This window comes from Perna viridis, chromosome 6 (assembly GCF_037379345.1).
Source record: "Perna viridis isolate PV_CMFRI_1.1 ecotype Kerala chromosome 6, ASM3737934v1, whole genome shotgun sequence".
In the NCBI taxonomy this organism is placed as follows: domain Eukaryota; kingdom Metazoa; phylum Mollusca; class Bivalvia; order Mytilida; family Mytilidae; genus Perna; species Perna viridis.
Genome location: NC_142450.1, coordinates 7,707,149 through 7,732,402, shown reverse-complemented (window position 1 = coordinate 7,732,402; position 25,254 = coordinate 7,707,149). Strand labels below are relative to the sequence as shown.

Sequence of the window (25,254 nt, the reverse complement as noted above, 5' to 3'; positions counted from 1 at the left end):
CTGTAATGTTTCAATTTGGTACCTGGTTGTTTTGTTCTTGTTCTTGATCAGCATCATCTTGTTGTTGTTGTTGATCAGCATTTTGTTGTTGTTGCTGATCAGCATTTTGTTGTTGTTGATTATCACTTTGCTGTTGTTGGTTGTCTACCTCTTGTTTGTTGTTGTCTATATTATCTCCTATTTCCTCTGGATCATGTTCGTTCTGGTCATTCCCATATCTTTCTGGAATGTTGGTTGGTCTATTACTTGGATCAAAATATGGCTTGAGTCGCATTGCATTTACTAGAGATTTCTTTATTTGTAGCACAGTTGCGTACCTTGTATGTATGATGTGGTCCATACTGACAATTCTATATGGTCCAATCCACTTTCGGTGTAATTTTGGTGCTTTTCCTACTGGAACTTTAGCACAATATAGCCAAACTTTTCGAAATAGTCTATAATCAGGAACTTTTGCTTTCCTGTCATACTTCTGTTTATACTGTTGTTGTGCAGGTTCAATGTTCTTTGCTGCAATTGAACACTTTGCCTCTAAGTTTTGAAGAATTCTGGCCAAAAAGATTTACATTCCTGTGATAAATGATCCTTTGGCACCAGTGCAGTAATAACCATCAATGTCATCTCATGGCTGAACATGAGAAAAAATGGGGAGTAATCCGTTGATTGAGTTGCTGGAGTTGCCCGATATGCCATCAATATTCCTGGTAAATAGTTTATCCAGTCTTCCTGTTTGTCTTATGTGTAGGCATGGAATGCTTGAAGAATAACTGAGTTCATGCCCTCCATTGAACCATTTGTTTGAGGATGATAGGAACTTGTCAAATACTGCTTTATGTTGAATAATTCGTATAATGCCTTCATTAGATTTGAAACAAAAGTTTTGCCATGATCGTATATTAAACAACAAGGTGCCCCATAGCGTGTAATGATTTTTCTGTAGAGTATATCTGCTACTTCTGTGGATTCTTGTGTTCAAAGTGGAAATGCCTCGCACCATTTTGTATAACTGTCTACTACTAGCAATAAATGTTTGTACTTATCTTTTGTTGTTGGTAAGCCACTGAGGATGTCTATGTGCCATCGCTGAAAAATGTCATGTGTTGGTTGAGGTTTTAAGGATGGTACTCTTGCATTTACTGGTCCTTTGATTTGCGTATAGACTTCACATGTCTCAACATATGCATGAATGTCATGATACATGGTTGGCCAAAAATACTTGTTTCTAAGAGCTGAATAGGTCCTATCAAATCCCTGATGTCCACCACCAGCAAAACAGTCATGGTATGACTGAAGTATTTCAATCCAGAACCTTTAGGTATTGCAACTTGTTTTACCAGTCTTCCGTTTCTTGGAATTCTTTAAAATCGCCTTGAGTAGAAGTGTACTAGAATTCCATCTTCTATCTCATAGTTGTAAGATTCTGCTACAATAGTCCTTGCTTTAGTTGCATCCTCTGGTACTTGTCCTGCCTGCTTGTATTTGATGATGTCTTTGAAATCATCACATCTTTGTTGTTCTGTTGACAGATCTGGGGATGCAATGTCACCGATTTCTGCTCCAGGGTGAATACTGGATATTACGGAGTCCTCTTTTTCACCATTATAAATTACTGTCACTTCTCTGTATTCATTGTACGAACTTATTGCATAAAGACAGTCGGATAGTTCTGTTGAATACATCTTCTTTTAGTAAGAATCTGATTGATTAAAAAAAGAATATACCCAACACCAGTATTGTTAAATAAGGATTTTATACAATTAACCCATTTGAAAGAATACTGATCATTAAGATTTAACATAAGTTTACAAAGACTACTGCTTAATTTAGATTCATTAGACATAGGTTTGCTCCAATAAGATGCCATTCTCATTTTTACATGATTTTCTAGTGGAAATCTTCCCAATTTTCCATACACAAAAAAATTTGGAGTAGTATCTCGTACTTTCAATATTCACTTACAATATATTAAATGTACATGTTCAATCAATTTCAAATTTTCATAGCCCCAGACTTCGCAAACATATAATAAAATAGGTTAAATAATTGAATCAAACATTTTTAATTGTAAGTCTATTTGGAATATTTTCATTTCGTATACATCTATAAATAAAGTGTAAAACTTTTTGTGACTGATTTATCATTTTCTTTCTAGTTTCTATGAAAGAACCATTATACTTGAATATAACACCTAAATATGAAAAAGTATCAACACATTCTAAATTTTCGGCATATAAAGTAAATAAAAAATCATCCTTACACTTTCTTTTACTGAAAACAGTAACCTTCGTTTTAGAAGCGTTTACTTCAAGCCTCCATTTATCACAGTAGGACTCAAAAATATTTAAAGATCTTTGCATGCCTTCTTTTGATTCTGATAAATAGCTGTATCGTCGGCATACAAAATCACAAATAACTCAAAATAAATATGGAGTTCTTCACTTAATCTAGTCTTGACAGTATCTAACAACACCAAAATGCTATGTTTTTGCATTCGAGATAAACCGTAACATGTAAAAACAGATAAATTGCCTTAAGTAGAGTATATCTGAGATCAAGGCACTTTGTTCTCATAGTTGTTTAATAAACTGTCTAAGACCTAGAGTTTTTGTCTTCATACAGTAAATTTTGAATCAGTGTGTTTTCTATGCCAAAATTATGGTAACTTTGTATGCAGACTTCTGGCTGTCCAAGTTTAATACAATGTAGCTACCACTTTTTTGGTTAAGATCCAATGCTTCTCTCTTCGAAGAAGCCATTTTTTGAAGAAGATTTTCCTTGACAATTATGTAAACAGTTTTCATTCATGAATGAAGATTATTTCTACCTCAATTTTTCGATTTGCTAATCTAAAGAATTGTTTCATTGGCTGCCATAAATCCCATTTCATACTAAATTTTGTTTTGAACAAGATCGAAAACAGTCAACATCAGGTTTTGTCTAAGCACCGATGAAGTCGCTCTATACAGGGATTTTCATTTGGAGGGAATGGTTTTTGATGGTTGTTAGTCAGGTTGTACAGGTTGTCATTATATAGAGATAAAATACAGGGTAAATTCCTAAGGAGGGATTAAACAGGTTACTAAGACAAGAGGTTGTAGTTGGTCCCTAGTACAGGTTTAACTGTAACATAGCTCAAAATTAATCCTTCTCTTCCTGTTACTATATGGCCTCTTGCAATATTATTTCTAGAAGATCTGAAATAATTGTCAGAATATCAGAAAAATTCTTGTTTCTGGCCCATTTATAGGCCCCTCATTCTAAAATGGTTGAAAGAGTAATCAAGGGAACCAAGGTTATAGCGGTAATCAAAAGAATGTAATCCAGGGACAAAGACCAGACATGGAAAACAGACATACACAACAAAGAACATAAAGTAACTACCCCCTCCCCAAATCCCAAATTATTCCTGGCCATCCTTTGGTGGTACAGCACTTAATGTTTCAATTTCAAAGAGATCCAATCAATATTCCTTAAGTCATTGTCTAAAATAAAAAAAAATGTTTGGTTTTTAGCTCCTTTAAGGCCCTCAATCTTTAACAGTACAAGTCACAATACCAAAAATCAACTCTCTTTTTGTGGAATGACACAATGTGGTAAAATTTAAAACAGATCCATTCACATTTAATCAAGCTACTGTCTGATCATAAAAAATGCACTTATCTGTGTCCCTTTTTTAACCCCAAAAACCTATCTAAGTCTGGCACCTAATTCAATATCAAAGAGATCTATTCACTTGAGGTCAAGTCATTGTCTGGATAATATTAGTAAATAATGGTTTTTGGTCCTTTTTTTTTTAGCCCCTAATTCCTAATGGCACATTGTGGTATAATTTCATAAAGATCTATACAGTAATAATCAAGTTCTTGAGTGGACATGGAGGTGTCTATGGACAACAACAATAGCATTGATACCATTATGTGACTGCAAAAAAAAACAAAAAACAAGAGGCTCCCAGGAGCCTGAATCGCTCACCTGTATTCAGCTGAATTTTGTCTTTCAAAGGCAATAAATTTAACAAGAAGTTATCCAACAATTTTAGTCAAGAAGTCTTTGGTAGGATTTGTCATAAGATCTTTTCAACAATTGAAAGTTTCTTATAATCTATCATAGTTTTCAAGATATTGACTGAAAACTGTTGATAAAAAAAAAATTTGTTTTTCCCCTTTCAAGGGCAATAACTCTTACAAGGAGCCATCTGACAACTTTTTTCCCAGAAGACTTTTGTAGTCCTAATAAATGGATCATTTCAAGTATTGAAAGAATTTGGCTAAACCTACTGTCTGACCCTTATGTTCTATTTTTAGTAATGGCTGCCATGTTTTTTGATGGATCAAAAATCCCCACACCAGTTCTCTGCAGGGTACACCAAGAAACATTTGTGCCAAGTTTGGTTTCAATAGATCAAATAATGTCAGAGGAGAAGAATTTGAAAGAAATAACATTAAAAATAGCAAAAATCGTTGAAAAAGGGCAATATCTCCAACACAATCCAACATTTTAAAACCAAAATTTGACCAGAGATAGATCTCATCATGCTGAACACTTTCATCCGTGTCAGAATTTTGCTAAACCTAACAGTTTTGGAGATATATACAAAAATCTGCTGTGTGACCCCTATGTTCTATTTTTAGTAACAGCGGCCATGTTTTTCCATGATTCAAAAATCCCCACACCAATTATATGCCGGATACCCCAAGGAACATTCATACCTAGTTTGGTTTCAATTGGTCCAGTAGTGTCAGAGCAGAAGATTTTTCAAAGAAATAACAATAAAATAGCAAAAATCGTTGAAAAAGGGCAACATCTCCAACGTGATCCAACATTTTAAAACCAAAATTTGACCAGAGATAGATCTCATCATGCTGAAAACTTTCATCTGTGTCAGAATTTTGCTAAACCTAAGTTTTGGAGATATATGCAAAAATCTGCTGTGTGACCCCTATGTTCTATTTTTAGTAACAGCAGCCATGTTTTTCGATGATTCAAAAATCCCCACATCAGTTCTATGCATGATACCCTAAGAAACATTCATATCAAGTTTGGTTCCAATTGGTCAAGCAGTTTCAGAGGAGAAGAGTTTTGAAAAATGTTAACAACGAAGACTGACGACGACGACGAACGCCAAGTGATGGCAATAGCTAACATGGCCTTCAGCCAGGTGAGCTAAAAAGGGGGGTCATTTTCAGTTAAATAAAAAACTCCATTTTGCAAAAAAATCAAAATTCAATTTTCGTATAAAACTGATATTATATGGACTATTCGTGTGCAAATCAATAAACAAATTTTCAGGAAAGTTCACCATGTAATTTTTTTTAATGTTTTAATGATAGTAGGGTAAGGCATTGAAATATTTTTTTTATAATTAATCATTACGGCTTAAATCATGTTAATATTCAATACGGTTACCAAGTATCAAATTATGATAACTTATATTGATGAAAGGGCATTGCCAGGCACAGCTTGAGTCAACTACAGTTGCAAATTAATGTCACACAGACATTTATACTTCTGCACAAAGGGACAAACTTATATGCTAAACGTAGTTCAATGCTGGATAGAGTCGTATGCTGAACAAAGCAACAAATGAAAACAGAAAGCTTAAAGTCTTGTAAGGAATTAAAGAAAATGTATATTTTTTTTAACTCTAAAAGGTTAAGGAGTTATAAAACTGGCAATGTTATTGGTTTTGCCATACTGTCTAATAAAGATCACTTCATATTTCAATTTTAATATAATATCTAAAGGAATCTTGGTTTGCCATTTAAGGTATCATTTCAAACGTTTTCCCACCTTATAAAATACATTCCTAAATGTACCCATTTGAAATATTTAATCAATACTTCAAAAGGGCAGAGTTACAGGGCTGGCATCTTTGTTCTAAAAACATTTTATGATTTTTATGTTTTTCTTTTTTCATATTTTATGAAAGCTTGTGGTATTGCAAGTCTAATACGACCAAAACAATCAAAATCAGACATGGGACAACAAAGAAATGGCCATTTTTATATCATGCCCCTCAGTGATATTTTCCCTAAATTACTTAAAATGACAATTTTAGGTAACTTGTCATACCATTTGATATCTATGATAATTCAAGAAATTGTAGTAGTTAATATCATTAATCATTGTGAAAAAGGACGGATTTCAACAATTAATAGCATGCCTATTTCATCACTGTGTGATTCTTGGTCTGTGCTGTATGACAATTTCAGTACTTTGAATGTCCCAAGCAGTGACATTAGGTATTTCAAGGATGACGTCAAGTTATGAGTAACTTTTACGATAAAAATCTTGTTGCTATGTTGTTTTTTAAATACCTCGCACATTGCAGCTCTTTGGACATAGCCAGATTACCAATATCACTGCACTGATTTTATAAGAAAATGGAAATAATGACCAGGAGAGGCAATTTTCCTCAAATTATGCATTTCTTTGAAATATGCCATAATTAAGCTTATGGTCTCACTAAGCACTTCTAATGTTTCCATTACTTTACATGTTAAAAAAGTAATTTTCAAAGTTTCACTGTGAATTCCCAGGACAAATGACATCTTGAAGTTGCATATCATTACGAAGCTTGGAAAATAAAGCTTTCAAATTCATTATGCTAATGATACGATGATTGTAGAAATTCTTCACAAAATATACTTGAAAAAATAATACTGAAAATCCACAATTTTACCTTTTCTGCTAACTGACATCATGGAGGCAAATTATTCACACATATAAACAATATTTATACACTTTTGTAGTAAATTACACAAATGATTTTAAAATACACATTCTCAGCTTTATTTTGACTACTTTTAATCAGAATACATACAAATAATGCACGTACAATGCATAGGTCTAGGTTCAGTGTATTTTTGGTACTACATAGGGGGTGGCCATTTGACCCAGAAGTGGTTAGTGAGACCCTAGAAGTTGAACCCTTTCTTGGATTTACTTCCCTTTAACATCAGTATCACTTAGAAGCTTGCATATTAGGAGTTATTCAAATGCTCTAGTGACTAAAATCTTTTCAATTTGGATTACCTCCCTTACCCTAGGTCTACTATCTTAATTGTGGAGTAGAATTTAATCTTTAGAAAAGGATTGGATGTTAATAAAACACTGGTAGATCCAATAGAAAGGTAATCTTGACAAAATCAGGTTTTGTGTCAAAGATAAATAACAAAAATGGTGGCAAAGTTTCATGTTTTTGAGAGGGCTAAAATTCTAACAGAAGCACATTTTCGCAACTGAAAAGGGCACTTGGGGTGTTGGGAAAGGGGCATGGTGTCCTGATAAAAGGGCGTGGCGTTCTGAATAAAGGGCATGGCGACGCACGATGCTACTTTGCTTTAGATTTAACTCTAACATGTTCATGTATCTTATCTTTTTATATATGTTCTTTAAATTATTATACATGTATGTTAAATAATTATACATGTACCTTATCTTTTTATAAAAGTATATATCTTGGCAATGTCCGAAGAAGTTGTGAGCAAGATAACTTGTTAGTCTTGTTGTGATGCCCCAACATTCAGTCATGATTTTACAAAGCCAACAAAAATGTGGAAATTGGTGAACAGAAAGGTAAAATCAAGATGTAAAAAACAGAATTTTCTGTATTAAAGTGAAGAAAATCATTGAAATTCAAACTGAACACCTGCCAATAACAAGCAAGTAAGTTTCTAGAGGGAAAACTTGTCCTGCCACAGGACAGAATGTGTGAAATTCAGCAGACATTGTTGACTATAGTTTCTATATTACATGTTCAATTCTTACCTGCCTCTCAGCTTTCTGTTCATCTGTTAATACTTCAGTCTTTGGTGCTATTTTATTTATTATCTACAGAAGAAGCATACAATTTTAAATACACATTTCCTATAAAAGTTCTATATGTATACCACACATCAAATGTGAAACCAACAAAGATAATTGTCAAAGATTATCACCCATTTGTTGAGGAGACATAAAATTTCGTAAAATGTACTCCAAGAAAGGAAGATATTATTACACACATTTAGATTTAAATCCTATATTCTAATGGTGTTTTAGATTTTGTATATTGACAGGTTTAATTTTCAATTTTTTATTACTAATTCTAAATTTTGTAAATGGTTTTCTTTTAGTAAAGTCAGATATGATTTATAAGTAATTTCCAAAACAAATTGTTTATTATTTCTACCATATACTTCAGTGTATTCCGTGCACTCTTTTTCAATTTTTTCTCTGTTCCAGGAGGGGGTTGTGCAGTACACACCAAAACAATGAGTTTCCAGATTTTTTTCTGAAGACATTTTGGGAATTAGAACCAAAGTTGTCAACAAAAGACAACATCGAGCCATTTTGTATTTTTGAGAACAGCTTTATTTGAAATAAACATATCAACTTTTACTGCTTTTCAACAGCTGTTTATCCATCAATGCCATTTTCTTGCATTTCATAGTTCAATATTCTTATTTTTCTGTAAAAATACAGTCCTAATGGCTTCTTCACCTATGCGGTGGAGAGTCAAAAACACAATAACGGGAGTGTCACCTGTCCTTAGGGTCCTCCTTTAATTATCAAATAACAAATGAACTTTTTCAAAGGTGAAAACAATTGACACTTATCCTTTAATCCACTTGATGAACTGTTTCCAGATGTCAAATATCAATACACAACCTGGGCAAATTAAAAGACCTTTTTTTTTTATAAAGGTCAGATCAGGTGCCATTTTACTAGTGAAACACCTAATTTGCATATGAACAGGAAATGTAAACATTTTAGCTGACTCGTTGAATAGATCCAATACAAAGCAGTATTTAAATCAATAAATGGCTTGCAAATGGAGGGAAACATTAAAAAACACTTTTATTTATAAGATTAATGATGAACTGATACCCACTTCTGGTAATTTTTTCCCCCTCATTTCCCAATGCATGTTTTACACAGAAAATTACTTTTTTTTATCTCCCTTGCCAAGAAGGGGGTCTGTGGTTTACATGAATGTGTGGAATATGCAGAAGAATACAGTAGATAAGTTGGCAATTTGCCATTTTCAGACACAGGTTTGTTTCTATAAATATACCATTTTCCGTTGTAAATATTTTTGTAAGATTTAACATTTCTATCAAAAATACTTTGCTTGCATTTGGGCAATTTCTGAATTCTTTTACTATTATCAAAAATATCAAACAAATACCTGTATACTAGCTCCCTTGTTTACCACCATCAATTCACCACTGATGCATCCAAATCTTCAAATGAAATGCTATTATACCCTAAGTCAAGACTGCATGAAAATAGATTTCTCCCCAAAACTTACAAAAAACAAAAACAAAAAAAATTTTCCAGGTTCCTGTAAATATACAGACATTTTCATTCGAAAATATCATTTTGTACTTACGGTTTTTGATTTTCCATCCTTACAGATTGTGTCTATATTCCATGGTGTCAACTGAAATATAAACATTTGTTAATTCAGTACATGAAGATGTAAAAGATGTACTTATGTGTATCATGATCTTATTAACCATTTCTTATGTTACAGCCTGAAGTTTCAAAATTTTTTTGTTAACTCTGTTAACTTTTAAATTTGCATACCACTGTGAAGCTTGGAAACAAGGATTTCAAAACCTTCCCATCAATGATACAATAATAAAACAAGTTTTCCCTACAAATAATTTAAATAAATACACAGAAAATCTGAATTTTGAATGATCTTTTCTGCTGAACAAACAACATATAGACCAATCATTCACAACTAATATTCGAACACATTTGTTGTAAATGACAAAAAAGTCACATTCTCAGTTTTTTTTTAAATTTATTTTAATCAACACAAATAATGCAATTAATCTACATTTTGTCGGTTTTTCGTTTTTTTTTTTATACATATAGGGGCGACCATTTGATCTGATACAGTGGATTCCACTTAATTGCATAGCCTGTTTGCCAGTAAAAATTATGCAAATAACCAGGCTATTCTTATAACCGAAAGTACGATTTTTCCGGAAGTGTGAGTTCAGGTAAGACAACAATACTGTAGATCAACCAGGGATATCACTGTTCCACATTTCTGACCTGGTGTGTAACTGTTATAGACCTTCGAACATTGTATTGTTCTTTTATCAATAAATAATAATATATATTGTGTTTGTCTTGTTTATTGACCTTCTTTACGTTGTGTGTATTTATAAGTAAAACCACTTGTTTCTCATCTATAAATGGTCAAGTAATTTCCTGACCTTTCTATGAAAGAAAATCCCATATTGCATATTTCAGCCAGGATTCAGTGTAATATTCATCAATGTTTGCAGTTTCTGGGCTTTTTATTCCTCTGTTCAATCACCATTGTACACTGATAGTTGTGCATTATACGTGTCATTGACCTCGATATATTCCTATGAAGTGTGGATAGTATGGGGCACCTTAGGGTAGTTGAATTTCATTAGACATTGTACTGAATGAATGATGACTTCTAATTTTTGGTTGAATTTATGCCTAGTAACCCAAGCTCACTAAAAACTGTTCAGCTCATTAAAGAAAATTAAATTTACATTGATAATCATTTGTAGTTGGAAGAATTTAAATAGGGACAAAAAATACCCCAAGCTGCATCATAAGGTGATGTTTGGCATGTCGTCAGAAGTCATTGTTCACCTAGGTGCTTGTTTATTTTAATGTAATTAGAAATCATTTAAATTGTCTTTTATGTCCATTATGTTTTTAATCCATTATTAACACCTCCTGATTGATGATAATCTAGTTTTTACAACAATAAATATGATTGACATATTTATGGCCCGAAGGCTTAAAATAGAATTTGGGAAAACCTGTCTTTACCTGGATGAGGCAAAATTCTCTATGCAATAAACCGAAATGCACCTGCAAGGCCTATGCAAATAAGCAATTTTTTCCCTAATAGAATAATAAGAAATGGTTTTGTGCAGGAGAAAATTATGCTAATAACCGAAATATGCAATAAAGCGATATGCGATTAAGTGGAGTCGACTGTATTTGTGAGCTCATATGCATATAGGTACATAAATTGATAAAAAAATATTATTGATTCTTTAGGAAAATCATCAGTCTCTTTCTGTACAGACATGAATCTCCTAAATTTGTAAAAAAAAAATCATCTATCATACCTTTTCTTTCTTTTTCAATTCTTCTTCTTTTTGCTTATAATCGTTTTCTTGCTTTTCTACTTCTTTCATCAGTAGTTTTAATTTGTCAATATCTGGTAAGTCATTCTATAATATGAAAAAAAGTTACTTGCAACAACAAAAGGAAGAAGTAATACATGTATACCAGACATATTGTTTGCCTTGAATAACCTTCAAAATAAAACTGTTTCCCCAGATGAAAGTTTCTTTACTTGGCCAAAAATACCTCAAATAACATTAACTAGTACTCAATTGGTAATCAAAGGCAGGATATGGTATTCCTGTTCAAAATTTCCCCAATTAAGTCAAGTGGAACTACTTGACCATTTCCACTACACTTAAAAAAACCTCAGATGCAGAAAGGAGAATTTCATCTTGAAAAATTTGCTGGAATTTAGTCATATGTGTCTGTAAGACACTAATGATGCCCCCCCTGCTAGATTTGCCAAATTAAGAACACATTTATTTTTGTATAAAGACATGGTTTGAAGATTCAGTAAGGTTATGTACTGTTGGTTGATGCTATAAATATTTGGTATGTTAGGCTAAGCACTGCAAAAAAACTTGAGATGAGAAAAAGAGGACTGATGGACAGACTGATGTACATATAAAAAATGTTAATACCCCCAATAACAAATCTTCAACTTTGTTGGTTGGGGTATATTTCTAACAAAAATTACATAGTCCAACTATCACCCAGTTCCATAATATTCCAAAAAAATCAAGATCCTATGACCTTGCACACCATCATTATATGTAGAAACATCCTGCAAAAAATATTTTAAATCTAGTTCAAAAACTACGGGAGGAGATAGCAGGACAAGCCATATAGCCCTATTTCTGATGAGAATGACTAAGTCTATCATCAATTTCCGTAATATTTCATGAAAATCAAAATCCTTTGACCCTACACACCTTCATCCTGTGTAGAAATATTCTGTAAAATATTTTAGATGTAGTTCAAAAACTGTACGAGGAGATAGCCTGACAGGCCATAATCATGTGTAATCAGGACGAATGGATGGACAGGGGTAAATAAATATGTCTCCTGCCAACAATTTCACTGTATACTGCAGTCTTACCAAGAATAGTCATTTAATGCAAACAAAATTGTCACCAGTGAAAGCAAGCAATTTAAGATATATGTAAGAACTGGAATTACTGCGGCACAAATATATAAACCCAAACATGATTTTGGTTCCTTAAGAGCAGTTTTACATATACACCACTCTGCAGAGACATTAGAACAGTCACAATTCATGTTCCTATATGTATTGCTGGTAGTAATACATGTAGGAGCATGTAACGTGGCTGCCAAACTTTTTCATTGGTTTCAGTTAAATTCATAATTCAATGTTTTCATCAGGTCACTGCATTGTTGTCTTCTTCAATACCGCAACAAATTTCCATAAAGGGTAAACCACCTTCATATTAAGTTAGGCTCTTATGAAAAATCATACACATAAAACCAACAATAAAAAACCTTTTATGCAAAATGTTCTTTTGTAAAATTCACACGGCTATGCAAAATTCGAAATCCTTGAGATTTCTGTGAATAGCCCTCTTGCAAAACTCTTTTATCTGAAGAAATTGATTGTGTTGATCACACACAGACTTTATTGATTTTTACCAATAGCTTGGAATTAGGCTTGTTATGTTGTTAAGTTGGTTTGGTACTGATACAAGAACTGCATTTTAATATGCAAACAAAGAAAAAATTTCTATAATCCTGATTTTCTAATCACCAAAACATACTGTCTTGTCAAGCTTACGATTGCACAAATGAAAAAAGAGAAACATACAAACAGCTCTTTGACATTGTAATCAATTATCTATTTACTTTCACTTTACAAAACAACTTCATGACGTCAACCAATGATCATGGTGGCACACATAGGTGCAGGAAATTCAAATAATTGTGACTAATAATTTAAAAAAGGATTTTTTTTTCATTTTAACTTTCATGAACATGTATCAGATAAGTTCTGATAGTCTTCTTTTCTAAGTTAAAGTTTTAGAGCCAGAAATTCAAACCAATGACATCCCGTCAAGTTTAAAGTCATGTAGCATTTGTGATGTGCAAAAAAAATTTTGTTTAGTGATAAAAAAAATGGATTGTAAATTTACAATCTATGCTCTCTCCTAAAAAAAAACTGCCGCAGAATAAATAATAATTCAAATGAATGAGCTGATATCACAGAGATATGTCTCACATGTAGAACTTTTTTGTTATTAAAAATTTCTGAATGACAATAGACTGTGACTGTGGGAACATATCCATTAATTATATATACAACTGTGAAGAAGTGATGCCGATATAACTGCATACCAAATATGACTAATCTAGCACCAGTGGACCATAATAAACTGATGTAATCAAAGAAATACTGATACGTAAGTCTTGCCTTCTGCAATACAAAAAAAGGCATCTAGTACACATTTACATCATATAATTTGAATTTAGTCTGGAATCATGTAAATAATATAAATTTATCTTACCTGTTCTGCTTCTTTAATTTTCTTCTGTATTTCTGCTTTTTTTTGCTGAAAACTGCAAGTACAAATTGTACAATATGGGTCATACAGTAAATATATACAATTGCAGATATTGTGTTTAATGTGTAAACATTTCTCAGCATTTATAACATTTGATGTGACTTATTCAGATGCATCACATGATTATTTCAGCCAGCGCATTCCCCTTGAAATTTTATAAAGATATTTATAAAATGTACATTTTAATGTACATTTTATAAATATCTTTTGACAATAATACATGTAATTCCAAAACAATGGAATAGCATTAAACCTAGACACAGCACAGTTGAGATATTTGTACATGTATAACAAATTATTATTGTTTATTTATTTATTATTATTATTTTATTTATATCAAACTTAAGTTAGATCAAACCAAGGGCACTACACTAAATGTATAATATTTGGAAACTTCTTTACCAAGTTGTGCTGTGCAAGTACATGTAAGCAGTGTGAAATCTTTTATTTATTGAAGTGAAGAACAACTGAAAGACTTCAAGGGTACAAAATTGCAAGAGTGGAATGTTATGGTTTTAATCATAAATGAAAGGTCCAGGACTATCTGAAGAAAATCAAAGACCTCAATATGAGTAAATGAAAAGCATAGTACATGTTGTAGGTCCAAGACAAACATTGTATGTACATGTAAAAAAAAATTCAATGATTCTGCATCAGAAATTGAGGGTCCAAGACTTTGAACCAGGGTTTATAATGATATATTACTCTGTAAGTCCTTTGTTTATGTCCTCTTTCTCTTTTTTTGTCTGTTCCATTCTGTCAACTCTTGCCTGGTGACGCCATCGAAACAAACTTGGTGTATCAATATTTGGATGTGTGTCATCTTCATCATCTGATATCTAGAAAAAGAGTTAATCAAAAAGATTTTTTTGAGAGAAAACAAAAAAACCCAACTTAGTAAAATCCTAAGAACTAACAGTTACAAGAACATGTAGTCAAGTAGAAAATTATAGAATGTATCTCAGGAGAATATCCAGCATACATGTACCTGAATTCCTTTGCAACAGCAATTTTAATTACATGTACAGTGTAACTCGAGCTAAAGTTGTATATCCAATTAAATTATCTGGACAATTTATTTGTCAGACGCAAAACAATCAATCTTTGAATACCATGTAGAATTATTATTAAAATTTAATTGGATCTGAAAATAAATTTTAATTCCATAAAATTAGAGAATACATGCATATTGAAAATATTTGGATATTTTAAAACATGAAAAACAAAAAAAAAAACAAACCAAAAAAGTGTACATGTAAAAACACATGTTAAGCAATGTAGTGACTTCAAATATGATAGCTGCTAGAGATTAGGATGACATCATGTCAAGAATAGCTTGTCAGCCATAGCAACACTTGAGTTACATAAAACAAATGATTAGTTTACACAAACTAACGAACTATTCTATCATGTGTTTAAACAAACACAAAATGTCAGCAAACATTTTTTAGTTAGTTGGTTTACAAAATTTTGCCTGTATGATATTGGGTCGGTCGGTCGAAAAAAAAAAAAAAAATGAAATGTTAACCAGAAATACTGTTTTTATTTAAAGTATACATAGTAGATACAACTATGTATTAATACATACATGTATCTACATGTACTATTTATACTTTAAATAAAAACATTTATTTTACTCTCAAAGATTCCATTAAATCTAACCTATCATAGTTTAGAAGTGGAATTCTAATCTACTGTATTTACATGTACCTATATATCATTTATTAACACAAATTCTCATTCCAATACATGTATTTCAAGTGTCTAATAAATTCAATGTGCAATTTTGTGTATCTTTAGCTTTCCTTACAGTATGATATAGTTTGCTTATGATAAAGGTGGTAAAAAGTGACTAAATCAAAGTTCTTGTGAATACTGTAGCATGAACAAAATTTCAAAGATTATATGATGTTAGATAAAATTGTGATCATACATTGCATTTTAAATACTATTTAGGACTGTCTTTTTTTATTATGTAAAAAAAAGTGCTGAAAACTGTAAATTCACTGAAATTTTCTAAGTCCAAGGGCTGTAACTTCGATAAAATTCATTCAACTGTAACCAAAGTCGAACTTAATCTGTTACTACTCATAGTAAGGCTATATACAAAATCTAAAATCGATTGGTGAAAGCATTACAAAAAAGTGCGGAAAACTGTAAATTTACTGAAATTTTCAAAGTCCAAGGGCCATAACTTCTGTAAAAATCATTCAACTGTAACCAAAGCTGATCTTTACCTGTAACTCTTCATAATACATATGTAATAAGCCCACATACCAAAAACAAACTTATTTGGTAAAGGCATAACAAAAAAGTGAGGAAAACGCAGACAGACGGACAGACGTCTGACATTTCCATGTGCCCTTGCAACACCTCATTGGGGACAAAAAAAAACAACCCCAAAAATCAGTTGAATCTCAACAACTGGTAAAAATGGCTGCAAAATGGCAGTTATTTTGAAAATAGTCGCCTAACCAAAAATTTAAATACTGCTAGTCAACTCAGAACATCATGTTTATCTTATGAATAGCTTTCATCTATCATTCTTCAATACTTAAGGAAAAAATAGCCAAAAAAAAGCATTTTGACCCCTATGTTCTATTTTAAGTGTAATGACAGGAAATATTTTTCAATCAATGAAAAACTTAACAATCAGTTACTGTAGGATACCCTAAGGAACAATTATGCCAACTTTTTTTTAAATTTTATTGCATGGTTTCAGAGAAAAAAGATTTTCCAAGTCGTACATATGAAAATCAAACAAGAACTGAATGAAACTAAGTTAAAAAATAAGGGTTTCAGGGGCCATAACTCCTACATCTGGTGACAAATCATCATGAAAATCATTTTGCATTGGTCCATCTTCTGATGGTGCCACCTTAAACTGAATTTTGTTGCATAGTTTCAGAGAAGAAGATTTTCAAAGTTAAACATGTGAAAAACAATAAAATAATCTGTTTCAGGGGCAATACTCCTACATCGAGTGAAAAATCATTTTGAAAATTCCAGCATGGCTCCATCTTCTAATGGTAAACATTATTACCCAGTCAGAATTTTGCTAAATTCAACCGTTTTTGAGTTATCTGCAAAAAAACTGTATTTTGACTATGTTCTATTTTTAGGTACAGCAGCAATGTTTTTTAAGATTTCAAAAATTCCAAACTATCAGTTTTGGCACGCTACCCTTAGGAACAACCATACCAAGTTTCAAGTTTCATTCCATTTGGTCAAGCAGTTTGAAAATGTTTGAAAAAAACTAATGACAAAAGAAGACCAGATGACAAAGACGGACGCAAAGTGATGAGCTTGTAAAAATACATTAAAAACTACATGTAGTCATTTGTCAAGACAATTTGGAAGACAATGAAACTCGTCTTTTTTTTCATTACATTATCCCATGAAATAAAATTTTTATAACATTCCAATATTTATGGAGGGTGAAATGATCTTCAAAACAAAGAAGACAACAAATTATGTTTTAATTGAATTTCCTCAATTGTTTTACATGTATAAGCTGTCTTGTATAAACATGTATTTCCATCCTATCTTCATACATGTACAAGTAGCATTGATGCTCCCGCCAATCATCTCCCCTTTATTTATCTACTTCCTGTTGAGAATAAGGTTTTTTTAAATCATTTAGAAGAACTATTTACATTCTTTTCAATTAAAGTTATTTCGATTTTATCATCTCTAGCCATTGTTAACTTACCAAACTACCAAAACCCTTAAACATGATTGTTATTGAAGTATACATCTGCATTCAACATTCTCACTGACTCATTTAATAAACAAAACCAGCAGGCATTGTCCTAATCTTTATTTTAAAATGACAATTTTGCATTTGCCAATTTTTTTTCTCCTATCTGGAAAAATTTGGACAGCGGATCTGTAAACCAACAAACAAAAAGATCTGTGGCCCCAGCAAAGTCATTGCACAAAAACAGATGACACAGACAATGACAATGCGAATACCGCCATACCAATATACGACAGCAATTTTTTTGGGGTTGTATAAAAAATTGGGTCGGCGGGTCAGTAAACCAACAAATAAAAAATAAATGCTTTGCAGGGAACAGCTTGATACAACTGCAGTGGTCAACCCTGAACAGCTGGGGCAAATATGGACACAATATACAACCTTGATACAGATCAGTTTGGATTGTGATTAAATATCTGACACAGATTAAGATTCTGATATACATGTAGAATGCAGTTGTTAAAAAAAACTGAAATTTCCACTTAAATATTTCATTAATCAGTGTTAATTTGACCCGATTTCCTTAACAAAACGTGGCATGCTATATCATTCTAAGAATATCCCCACTCAACCTGGAAAGAGAGACACTGAAGCGATCAGTAAACAGGAAGTAGATGAGAGAGGAACCTGAAAAGAGTGGACATGGTTAGGGTCATCATGCAAAATCAATAAAACAAATATCTAAGCATTCTCTCAATATAGAAACAGAGAAATATGTTAAGAAAATTTCCATTATGTACAGCCTGAAAAATGACTAATTCAATTGATAAACAGAAAGTAGATGAGTGAGAAACCACGATACAAGTCATCATGCAAAAGCAATATATACCAAATATCTAAGCTTTCCATCCAGTAGAAGCTGAGAAACCTATTACAAAAAGTGTAACAGAGGGATGGTGACAAGGTGATCGCAATGCATAGCCCCAAACAATTCAATGATTACCAGTAGTTTCATTTACAAAATGTATGTAAGACCATACATTTTTGATATTATTATCATAATCAGTGAAAACCTGAACAGTACAGTGATAATGATGCAATTAAGTATTTATTGACAAATTTATTGAACTGCATGTATACATTTCCTTACTGAGTATTTTTAGAGTTTTTATATTACTTTGAAAAAACTTCAATTTCATTAGAGGCAGGTTAATGCCATCTACCCTTCTGCTGGATCCACTGAAGAAAATATACCTAGTAATAAAAAGAGAATAATAAATGTAAGTTTCCCAAAACTATTACATTGAACATTTCTTTTTTTATATAAATTTGTTAGTTACTCAGCCGGTTGTAGAAATTGTTTAAAAATCAAAAAATTTCCCACCACACATACAATAAATGTAATACATGTAGTACGCTTACATGTACATTCAATTAAATGAACAATATTTACAACTTTAAACTGTTAAAAATCAATAAACAAATAGTATGCAACTATATTGAGCAACACCAAAAAAAAGGACAATGTGTGTGTAGTGCAATTTCATCCGTATTAATGGACAAATATTATAATTAACACATATTATTCAGATACAGATTTGAACACCCAGGGCATGAATAATTTTTTTAAACCTCACTTTCCCTGAAGAAATTTCACTAACCCTGTGTGAACCAGAGAAGCGGGCTGAACCTGCTAAGGGGAGGGGGAGGGTTGGGAGCATGCCCCCACCCAAGAAAACTTCAAAAAATAAGATGCAAAATCCTGCACTCAGAGCCTACCAGGATGGGTTTAAAATGCTTGGAAAATAGTAAATTTTGTCCATTTCTGCTATTGTTTTCCATCAAATGTCAACATGTTTAAAGAAACAGTAAACCTGATGTTTAATTACTTACACTGAACAAACAATACCAGACTACCTTTTCCCTAACAATTTCAATGGTGTGCAATGTCATCTTCTGGTATTATGATAAGCTCTCTAAATATTGTAGACTTTTTTTAAAAAGCAAAAAAAAAAAAAATAGTGCAATGTTATAACTTTGCAGCAGAAGACATTGTTCCTCCTTAAATTCCCGCCTCATTATACAACTGCAAATTTTTTTTTGTTTTACATTACAAAACATAGTAATTGTCATAGTAATTGTCACACAAAAGTCAGGCATAACTGGTATAATTTCTGAACTACGAAAATAATTTTACATCTGGTATCAGCTAGTAAAATGTTAAAAAAAAAGTACTGACAATAACCTGGCTTTCCTGTGCAATATTTTATTTTCCACGGGTAACAGGAAATGGGAATCTTCAAGCCCTGAACACCTTTTTAAATTTAACACGTATGGACACAACCTTCAAACTCTGAATTAGCATTGTGATTAAATATCTGACACAGGATATGTATTTGCCCAGTAATGTGACATCTAATTCCTAATCAACACAAGTAACATAGCCCAAAATTAATCTTTGTCTTCCTGTCAATGTTTGGCACCTTGCACCATATTTCAAGGGGATCTTAAATCATGGTCAGAAATCAGAAAAATGTTTGTTTCTGACCCCTTTATGGACCCTCATTCTGAAATGATTGAAGTCACACCCCCAATATAAAAAAAAAATAATCCTGGCTTTTCTTTGTTGGCATGGCAATGCCTGAAATTTTCTATTCCAATTCTAGCCGCTAAAATAGGCAAAATCAATAGGAAAATGTATTGCAAGGAGCTCTGCTTTGCTTAATCATATATTTATTTTGCTGTAATTAATTTGGTCAGGAGTAGAGGTATAGATTAGAAATTTAATTTCATGAATATATGATACAGTCAATCATTCAGTTAGCAGGCTTATATCATTTTGTCCAAAATATTTAGTTACTAACAAATGTACATACATGTATATAGCTTAAAGAAAAAAGTAACATTTACCTTAATAGAAGAAAATGAATATAAATGAAAATGCTTGCTCATTATATTGTGCGCATGTAAGTAACATATAACACATATAAATCAATGTGCTGATAGCACTGGGGTTTTTGATTCTTGTGAAAACTACAGCATGAACAAAATTTCAAAGATTATATGATGTTAAATTAAATTGTGATCATACATTGCATTTAAAACACTATTAAGAACTGTCCTTTTTTACATTGTAAATCTATCCAAAAGTTAATGTTGATCAATTTGAATTTTCCTGTTAATTTTACTTGGTTATAAATCACTGCTCTTCACTTCCTGTTTATAAATGGTAAAATATTAATGATATGATGGATAATTTGACTTATAAGTGTGTTAAATACATTTTTCCTCCCAGACACATTACTGCAAGAAAAAATTCCCTAGATGTAAATTTATTACTAAATATCTTTCAAGGCCAAAAAGGAGTCAAATCTTGAAAAATCAAATCTTGAGTTAATATGAAGACTAGATCTTAATTTTATTTGCGTAAATAATAGAATATTATTGAGCAAGAAACATATTTACTTGTTATAAAAGAGGTATTGAATGATTTAAATGGAATTACATCTGAACTATATTTTTGTGTAGTGTCCAGAAACAGCAGGGAAGTTCCAGTGATAGACCAGTGACATAAGGTATTTTGATCCTGAAGGATCAAAAACCCAGAGAAGCATTAGGCCTTACCAAAAAAATGCCTAAGTTCTCAGGCCACTTTAAAAAAAAAAATTGATGCAGAAGGTATGCTTTTTTTTATTTTTGGATAAGAAGCAAGTTTTCTTTTCTTTTTTTTTTTTTAAAAATTCATCGAATTGAACAGTTCTGTAAACATACAGGATGCTGAGAACTCCATGGCATTGAAAGTTTACTGGAAAGTGAGATGTGCAAAGAAATAAAAGTAATCTCTCCACCACAAAACAAACTTTTGTTTTTAATGATCAATGTTAAATAACAGCCTCATTCAAATCAATTGTACTTTTTACATTTCTGTCAGGCGAGCAGGTGATTCTGTAATTAATTAAGAGTTGATTCCAGACTGGATGTAAAAATTTCCAGAACAGATATAAAATTTTCAGATTTTACCATAATAAAATCACAAATGCAGGAGGATTTTTAGAGATGCGGTGGTGCCTGAAAACCTAGCATACTTTTTTAAGCCTCAGTAAATGATGCATGTACACATTCACTTCTCCCCTTCATGGTTGGTTTTTGGACCCTTTAAGGCCTTTTAGAATTATTGCCCAGATAGAAAATCCAAAAATGATTGCTCTTGTGTTCTTGGTCCCTTTTAGACCCCAATTCCTAAATAGTTCAAGTCAAAATCCAAAAGTCAATCCCATGCTTCCTTTTGTGGTACTATACCCTGTGGTGAAATTTCATACAGATATATACACTTGTATTCAAGTTATTGACTGCACATCATGAAAATGCCCTTTTCTGACCCTTTTTGTCCCCTTATTCCTAAAGGATTAGAGTCACAACCCCAAAAATCAATCACAGACTTCCTGTTGTTGTATGGCACCTTGTGGAATATTTCCATAAAAATCTTGTTACACTCAATTGCATTGATGTGGAATATCTACGGAAGACAATGATGACAAAAGCATATCATTATACAATTGCAAAATTTTTGAAGTAATAAAACTGTTGCCTAAAGAATAATTTCAACGTGAGTTTTATTACTTTTAATGAATAGCATGTCAACTTTGTTGAAGCCTTTAGATAAGGGGGTTCCACTATTCTAACGGCCAGAAAATCTATCATGTAAAAGTAGGCTTTTTAAGATGGCAGCTCCATTTTCTTGTACTCTGTATAATTGCAACTGAGAATGACACCTGAGACTCGATAAATATTTGCTAGCTTGGATAATTCAAAACAAATCAAATCATAGCTTTTCCCCAAGATAGGGATGGAAAAAAACATTGTGCCAAAATGTTTACAAAAATGATGTACATGTAATAAGATCAATTCCAGAGAATTCAGCCCATAGACATTTCAGACCATGACAATAAGGAGAATAAGGGCAATTAAAACCTCATATGAAGACAATTTTACCAAATCAGAAGGTAATGATATATCAGGGCTGACAAAAATTATGAAAGGTGTTTTGAATTGAAGGAGCAACCATTTGATTTCTGTTTTTTAATATAGCTTAACTTGTTATGTTTTCTTTTTTATCAAACCAGATCCTGATTTTTTTTTCATACCACTTACATCCTGCCTTTTTATGTTACCAAATTGTTCATCATGAAATATTTTTAACCATACATATAATTTGCACATTATCATCTTATCTCTTTTGAGATTCAGTGCCTGGAACTGTTTTCTGATTTGGCCATCCATTGAGCGGCCAAATAAAAAAATATTAAACAGCTCCACTGAACGTCAAAAAGGATTACATTGTTGTCCCGACTTTTTTTTTAAATTTGATCCTAGCACAGACACCCAACCCCCAACCACTAAGATCAAATGGCCGCAATTTATATTTCTCCCGGAGCGTTTCGTTTCACCTGTCTCATATTAGAATTTAGAATTAATGTACAAACTGCAATTACAAGTTTTAAGACACAATTCTGGAACATTCTGGCAACGGATTTATTGCTTTAAAGTTGATATAAATTTTGCCTTTGTTTCTTACGTACTGATATTGCAATCATTTATCACTTTCTCACACATTACCTCAATATGATCCCATTTACTATAATTAATTGTAGACATTGCGCACTACTAAACGAGAACAACTCGAAAAGCAGGGGATATCATTGGGAAAGGGGAAGAAAACAGAGAAATATGCCGCAAGAAAATGGCGATTATTTTCTCTCGGAAAAGCTTTGGGTTCTTTAAAAATGCCCGACAAATATATAATGTAACGATGTGTTCTCGCTAAGGAGATGTTCATTTCATTGGCTGTAAACTTAGCCGAGACATAACGAATATTGTAATTAGCCACGTGCATAACAGCTTTGTTTTTTTAGGTTAAACCTCTGGATTCGGCATCCTTTATATAATAATTTACAAATAATATTCAAACCGTAGACATTTATTTGAAAATTTAAACAAAGCAAGTATATCTATCCAGGGGGTCATTTTTTCTGTAAGTGGAAAAGGGGAGGTTCAGTTGTTTTTTATAACTTCAAAGAGGGGGGGGTCATTTTTTGCACACGAATTTCAAGGGGGTCCAAAATTTTAGTTAAGCAGAGCATTACACCAGTAAATTAAAACATATTTTACCACTATTAAACATTTTATTTCATTGTTACATGCATGATCTCTGGTAAAATCATGTTCAAACATTAACATAACCATCAGGACCTAAAACATTTACAGTTATTGAATTAAATTGATCCGACTTATCTGCTGACGATTCAATTTCCTCACCAAGATCTTGAATATCAAGAGCTGTGTCTGATTCGGCTTGATTTTGATCAGACTTTTCCAAAGTATTAAGTTTTGGAATTGAAGACTTGAATTTTTTATTGTAAGAATTCTTTAACATCTCAACTGCTTTGCTTCAAAGAGTAATCAAGGGAACTACGGTTATAACGGTAATAAGAAGAATGTTATCCAGGGACAAAGACCAGACATGGAAAACAGACGTACAAAGAACATGAAATTTTGTTAAAATCAAATATACAAATTAACAAAAGCAAATGAGCAACTATGACTCCACTAAAAACTTGGAGCATGGACCAGGTGCGCCAGTAGGGTAAGCGTCCTCTGCTTTTCTAAAAACACCCGCCGAGTTGCTCATAAAAAGTCAAGTCCGGGGTAGACGAAGAGGAAAGGAAAACCATGACACGTTGAACAAATCAGTTTTCATGACGCAGATGGATACGCCGTAGCGATCCACGATTTCATGATGACGACCATAACATAAAACTTCTATAGGGATAACTTCAATCTTGTAGCAACACAACCCTGTTCCAGAAGTTTATTTGTTAGAATTCTAGCACGATACAAAAACTCTGCGTAGTTTCGGCAAGCTCTGGCATAATGTTTGAGTTGTTATATGAAAACGCCATACGCATGTTTAATAGAGGGGGTATCACATTTTTAAAAAATGTTTTAAGGGGGATAAGAAAATATCATGGGGGTCAAGAAAATTTTATATGATTTCAAAATGACCAGTCCCCCCTCCCAGGTAAATAATGATAAATTTCTATATCCATTTGAATCGTAAGGGGAAAAAGGGGGCTATATAGTCGAATTTTGTGTCCTGGATCTTTTACGTAATATTCAAACCAGAACTTTTTTTCGCCTATTGCATCTTTGTATTTATATAAAATCATATATCATTGTCCTGCCTTTCTATTTAAAATGTGATCCTAGCCCCGACCCCTATTCATAAAAATCAACATGGTTACCCGTAGGCGTATTCAGGTGGGGAGTGGCGGGCGTGCGCCCCCTGCAATTTGCAAAGCGTGGGTTGTCGGTGAGTAGATTTAGGCGGTTTCAAGTTGAAACTTTAAATTTCTCGCTAATTTTATCACAAAAGATATCTACATTGCATCCACTTTATAATATTTCAAAAATTTAACCTCAAAATTTGTGTCACCTCGCTCCGCTCGGCAGAATTTTTACTGTGCGCCCCTATCTAACATCCTGCAGGCGCGTAGCTGCCGTTGGGCAAAAAAGCTTTTGCCTGCACTTAATTTTGCCATTTTTTTATAGATAAAATACATCCAGGAGAGGCATAAATGATGCTTGAAAACGTTATCTCCGCGGAGATTCGGGGGGAGGGGGTCTTTGCCCCCCTGAACCCCCTACCAGGGCTCCGCCCTGGATCTGCTGGGGGCCTTAAGCGGCCCCAGACTCCCTGCCGTAATTTTTCCTACACTTCAATTTGGCCTTAGCTACGCGCCTGTCCTGGATCCGTCCCTGTTACTCCTACAACGTAAGAGGTTGGAATTCCGTTCCTCTATA

General features: G+C 32.7%; 1 protein-coding gene across 2 annotated transcripts in view; it reads right to left on the bottom strand.

Annotated features, from left to right (window-relative positions):
- The window catches only part of LOC148613510 (hsp90 co-chaperone Cdc37-like), a 37,703-nt gene extending 14,535 nt beyond the window's left edge, over nt 1–23,168 (bottom strand). For both annotated transcript variants that reach the window (XM_088586832.1, XM_088586833.1), the window contains exons 1-6: nt 23,011–23,168; nt 14,400–14,533; nt 13,638–13,689; nt 11,121–11,225; nt 9,377–9,427; nt 7,771–7,833 (exon numbers count right to left, since the gene is read on the bottom strand). In XM_088586832.1, the coding sequence (XP_088442958.1) occupies nt 7,771–7,833; nt 9,377–9,427; nt 11,121–11,225; nt 13,638–13,689; nt 14,400–14,533; nt 23,011–23,049 (444 nt within the window). In that variant the 5' untranslated portion in view covers nt 23,050–23,168. The remainder of the gene's footprint in view (nt 1–7,770; nt 7,834–9,376; nt 9,428–11,120; nt 11,226–13,637; nt 13,690–14,399; nt 14,534–23,010) is intronic.
- Between the last annotated feature and the right edge of the window lie 2,086 nt (nt 23,169–25,254).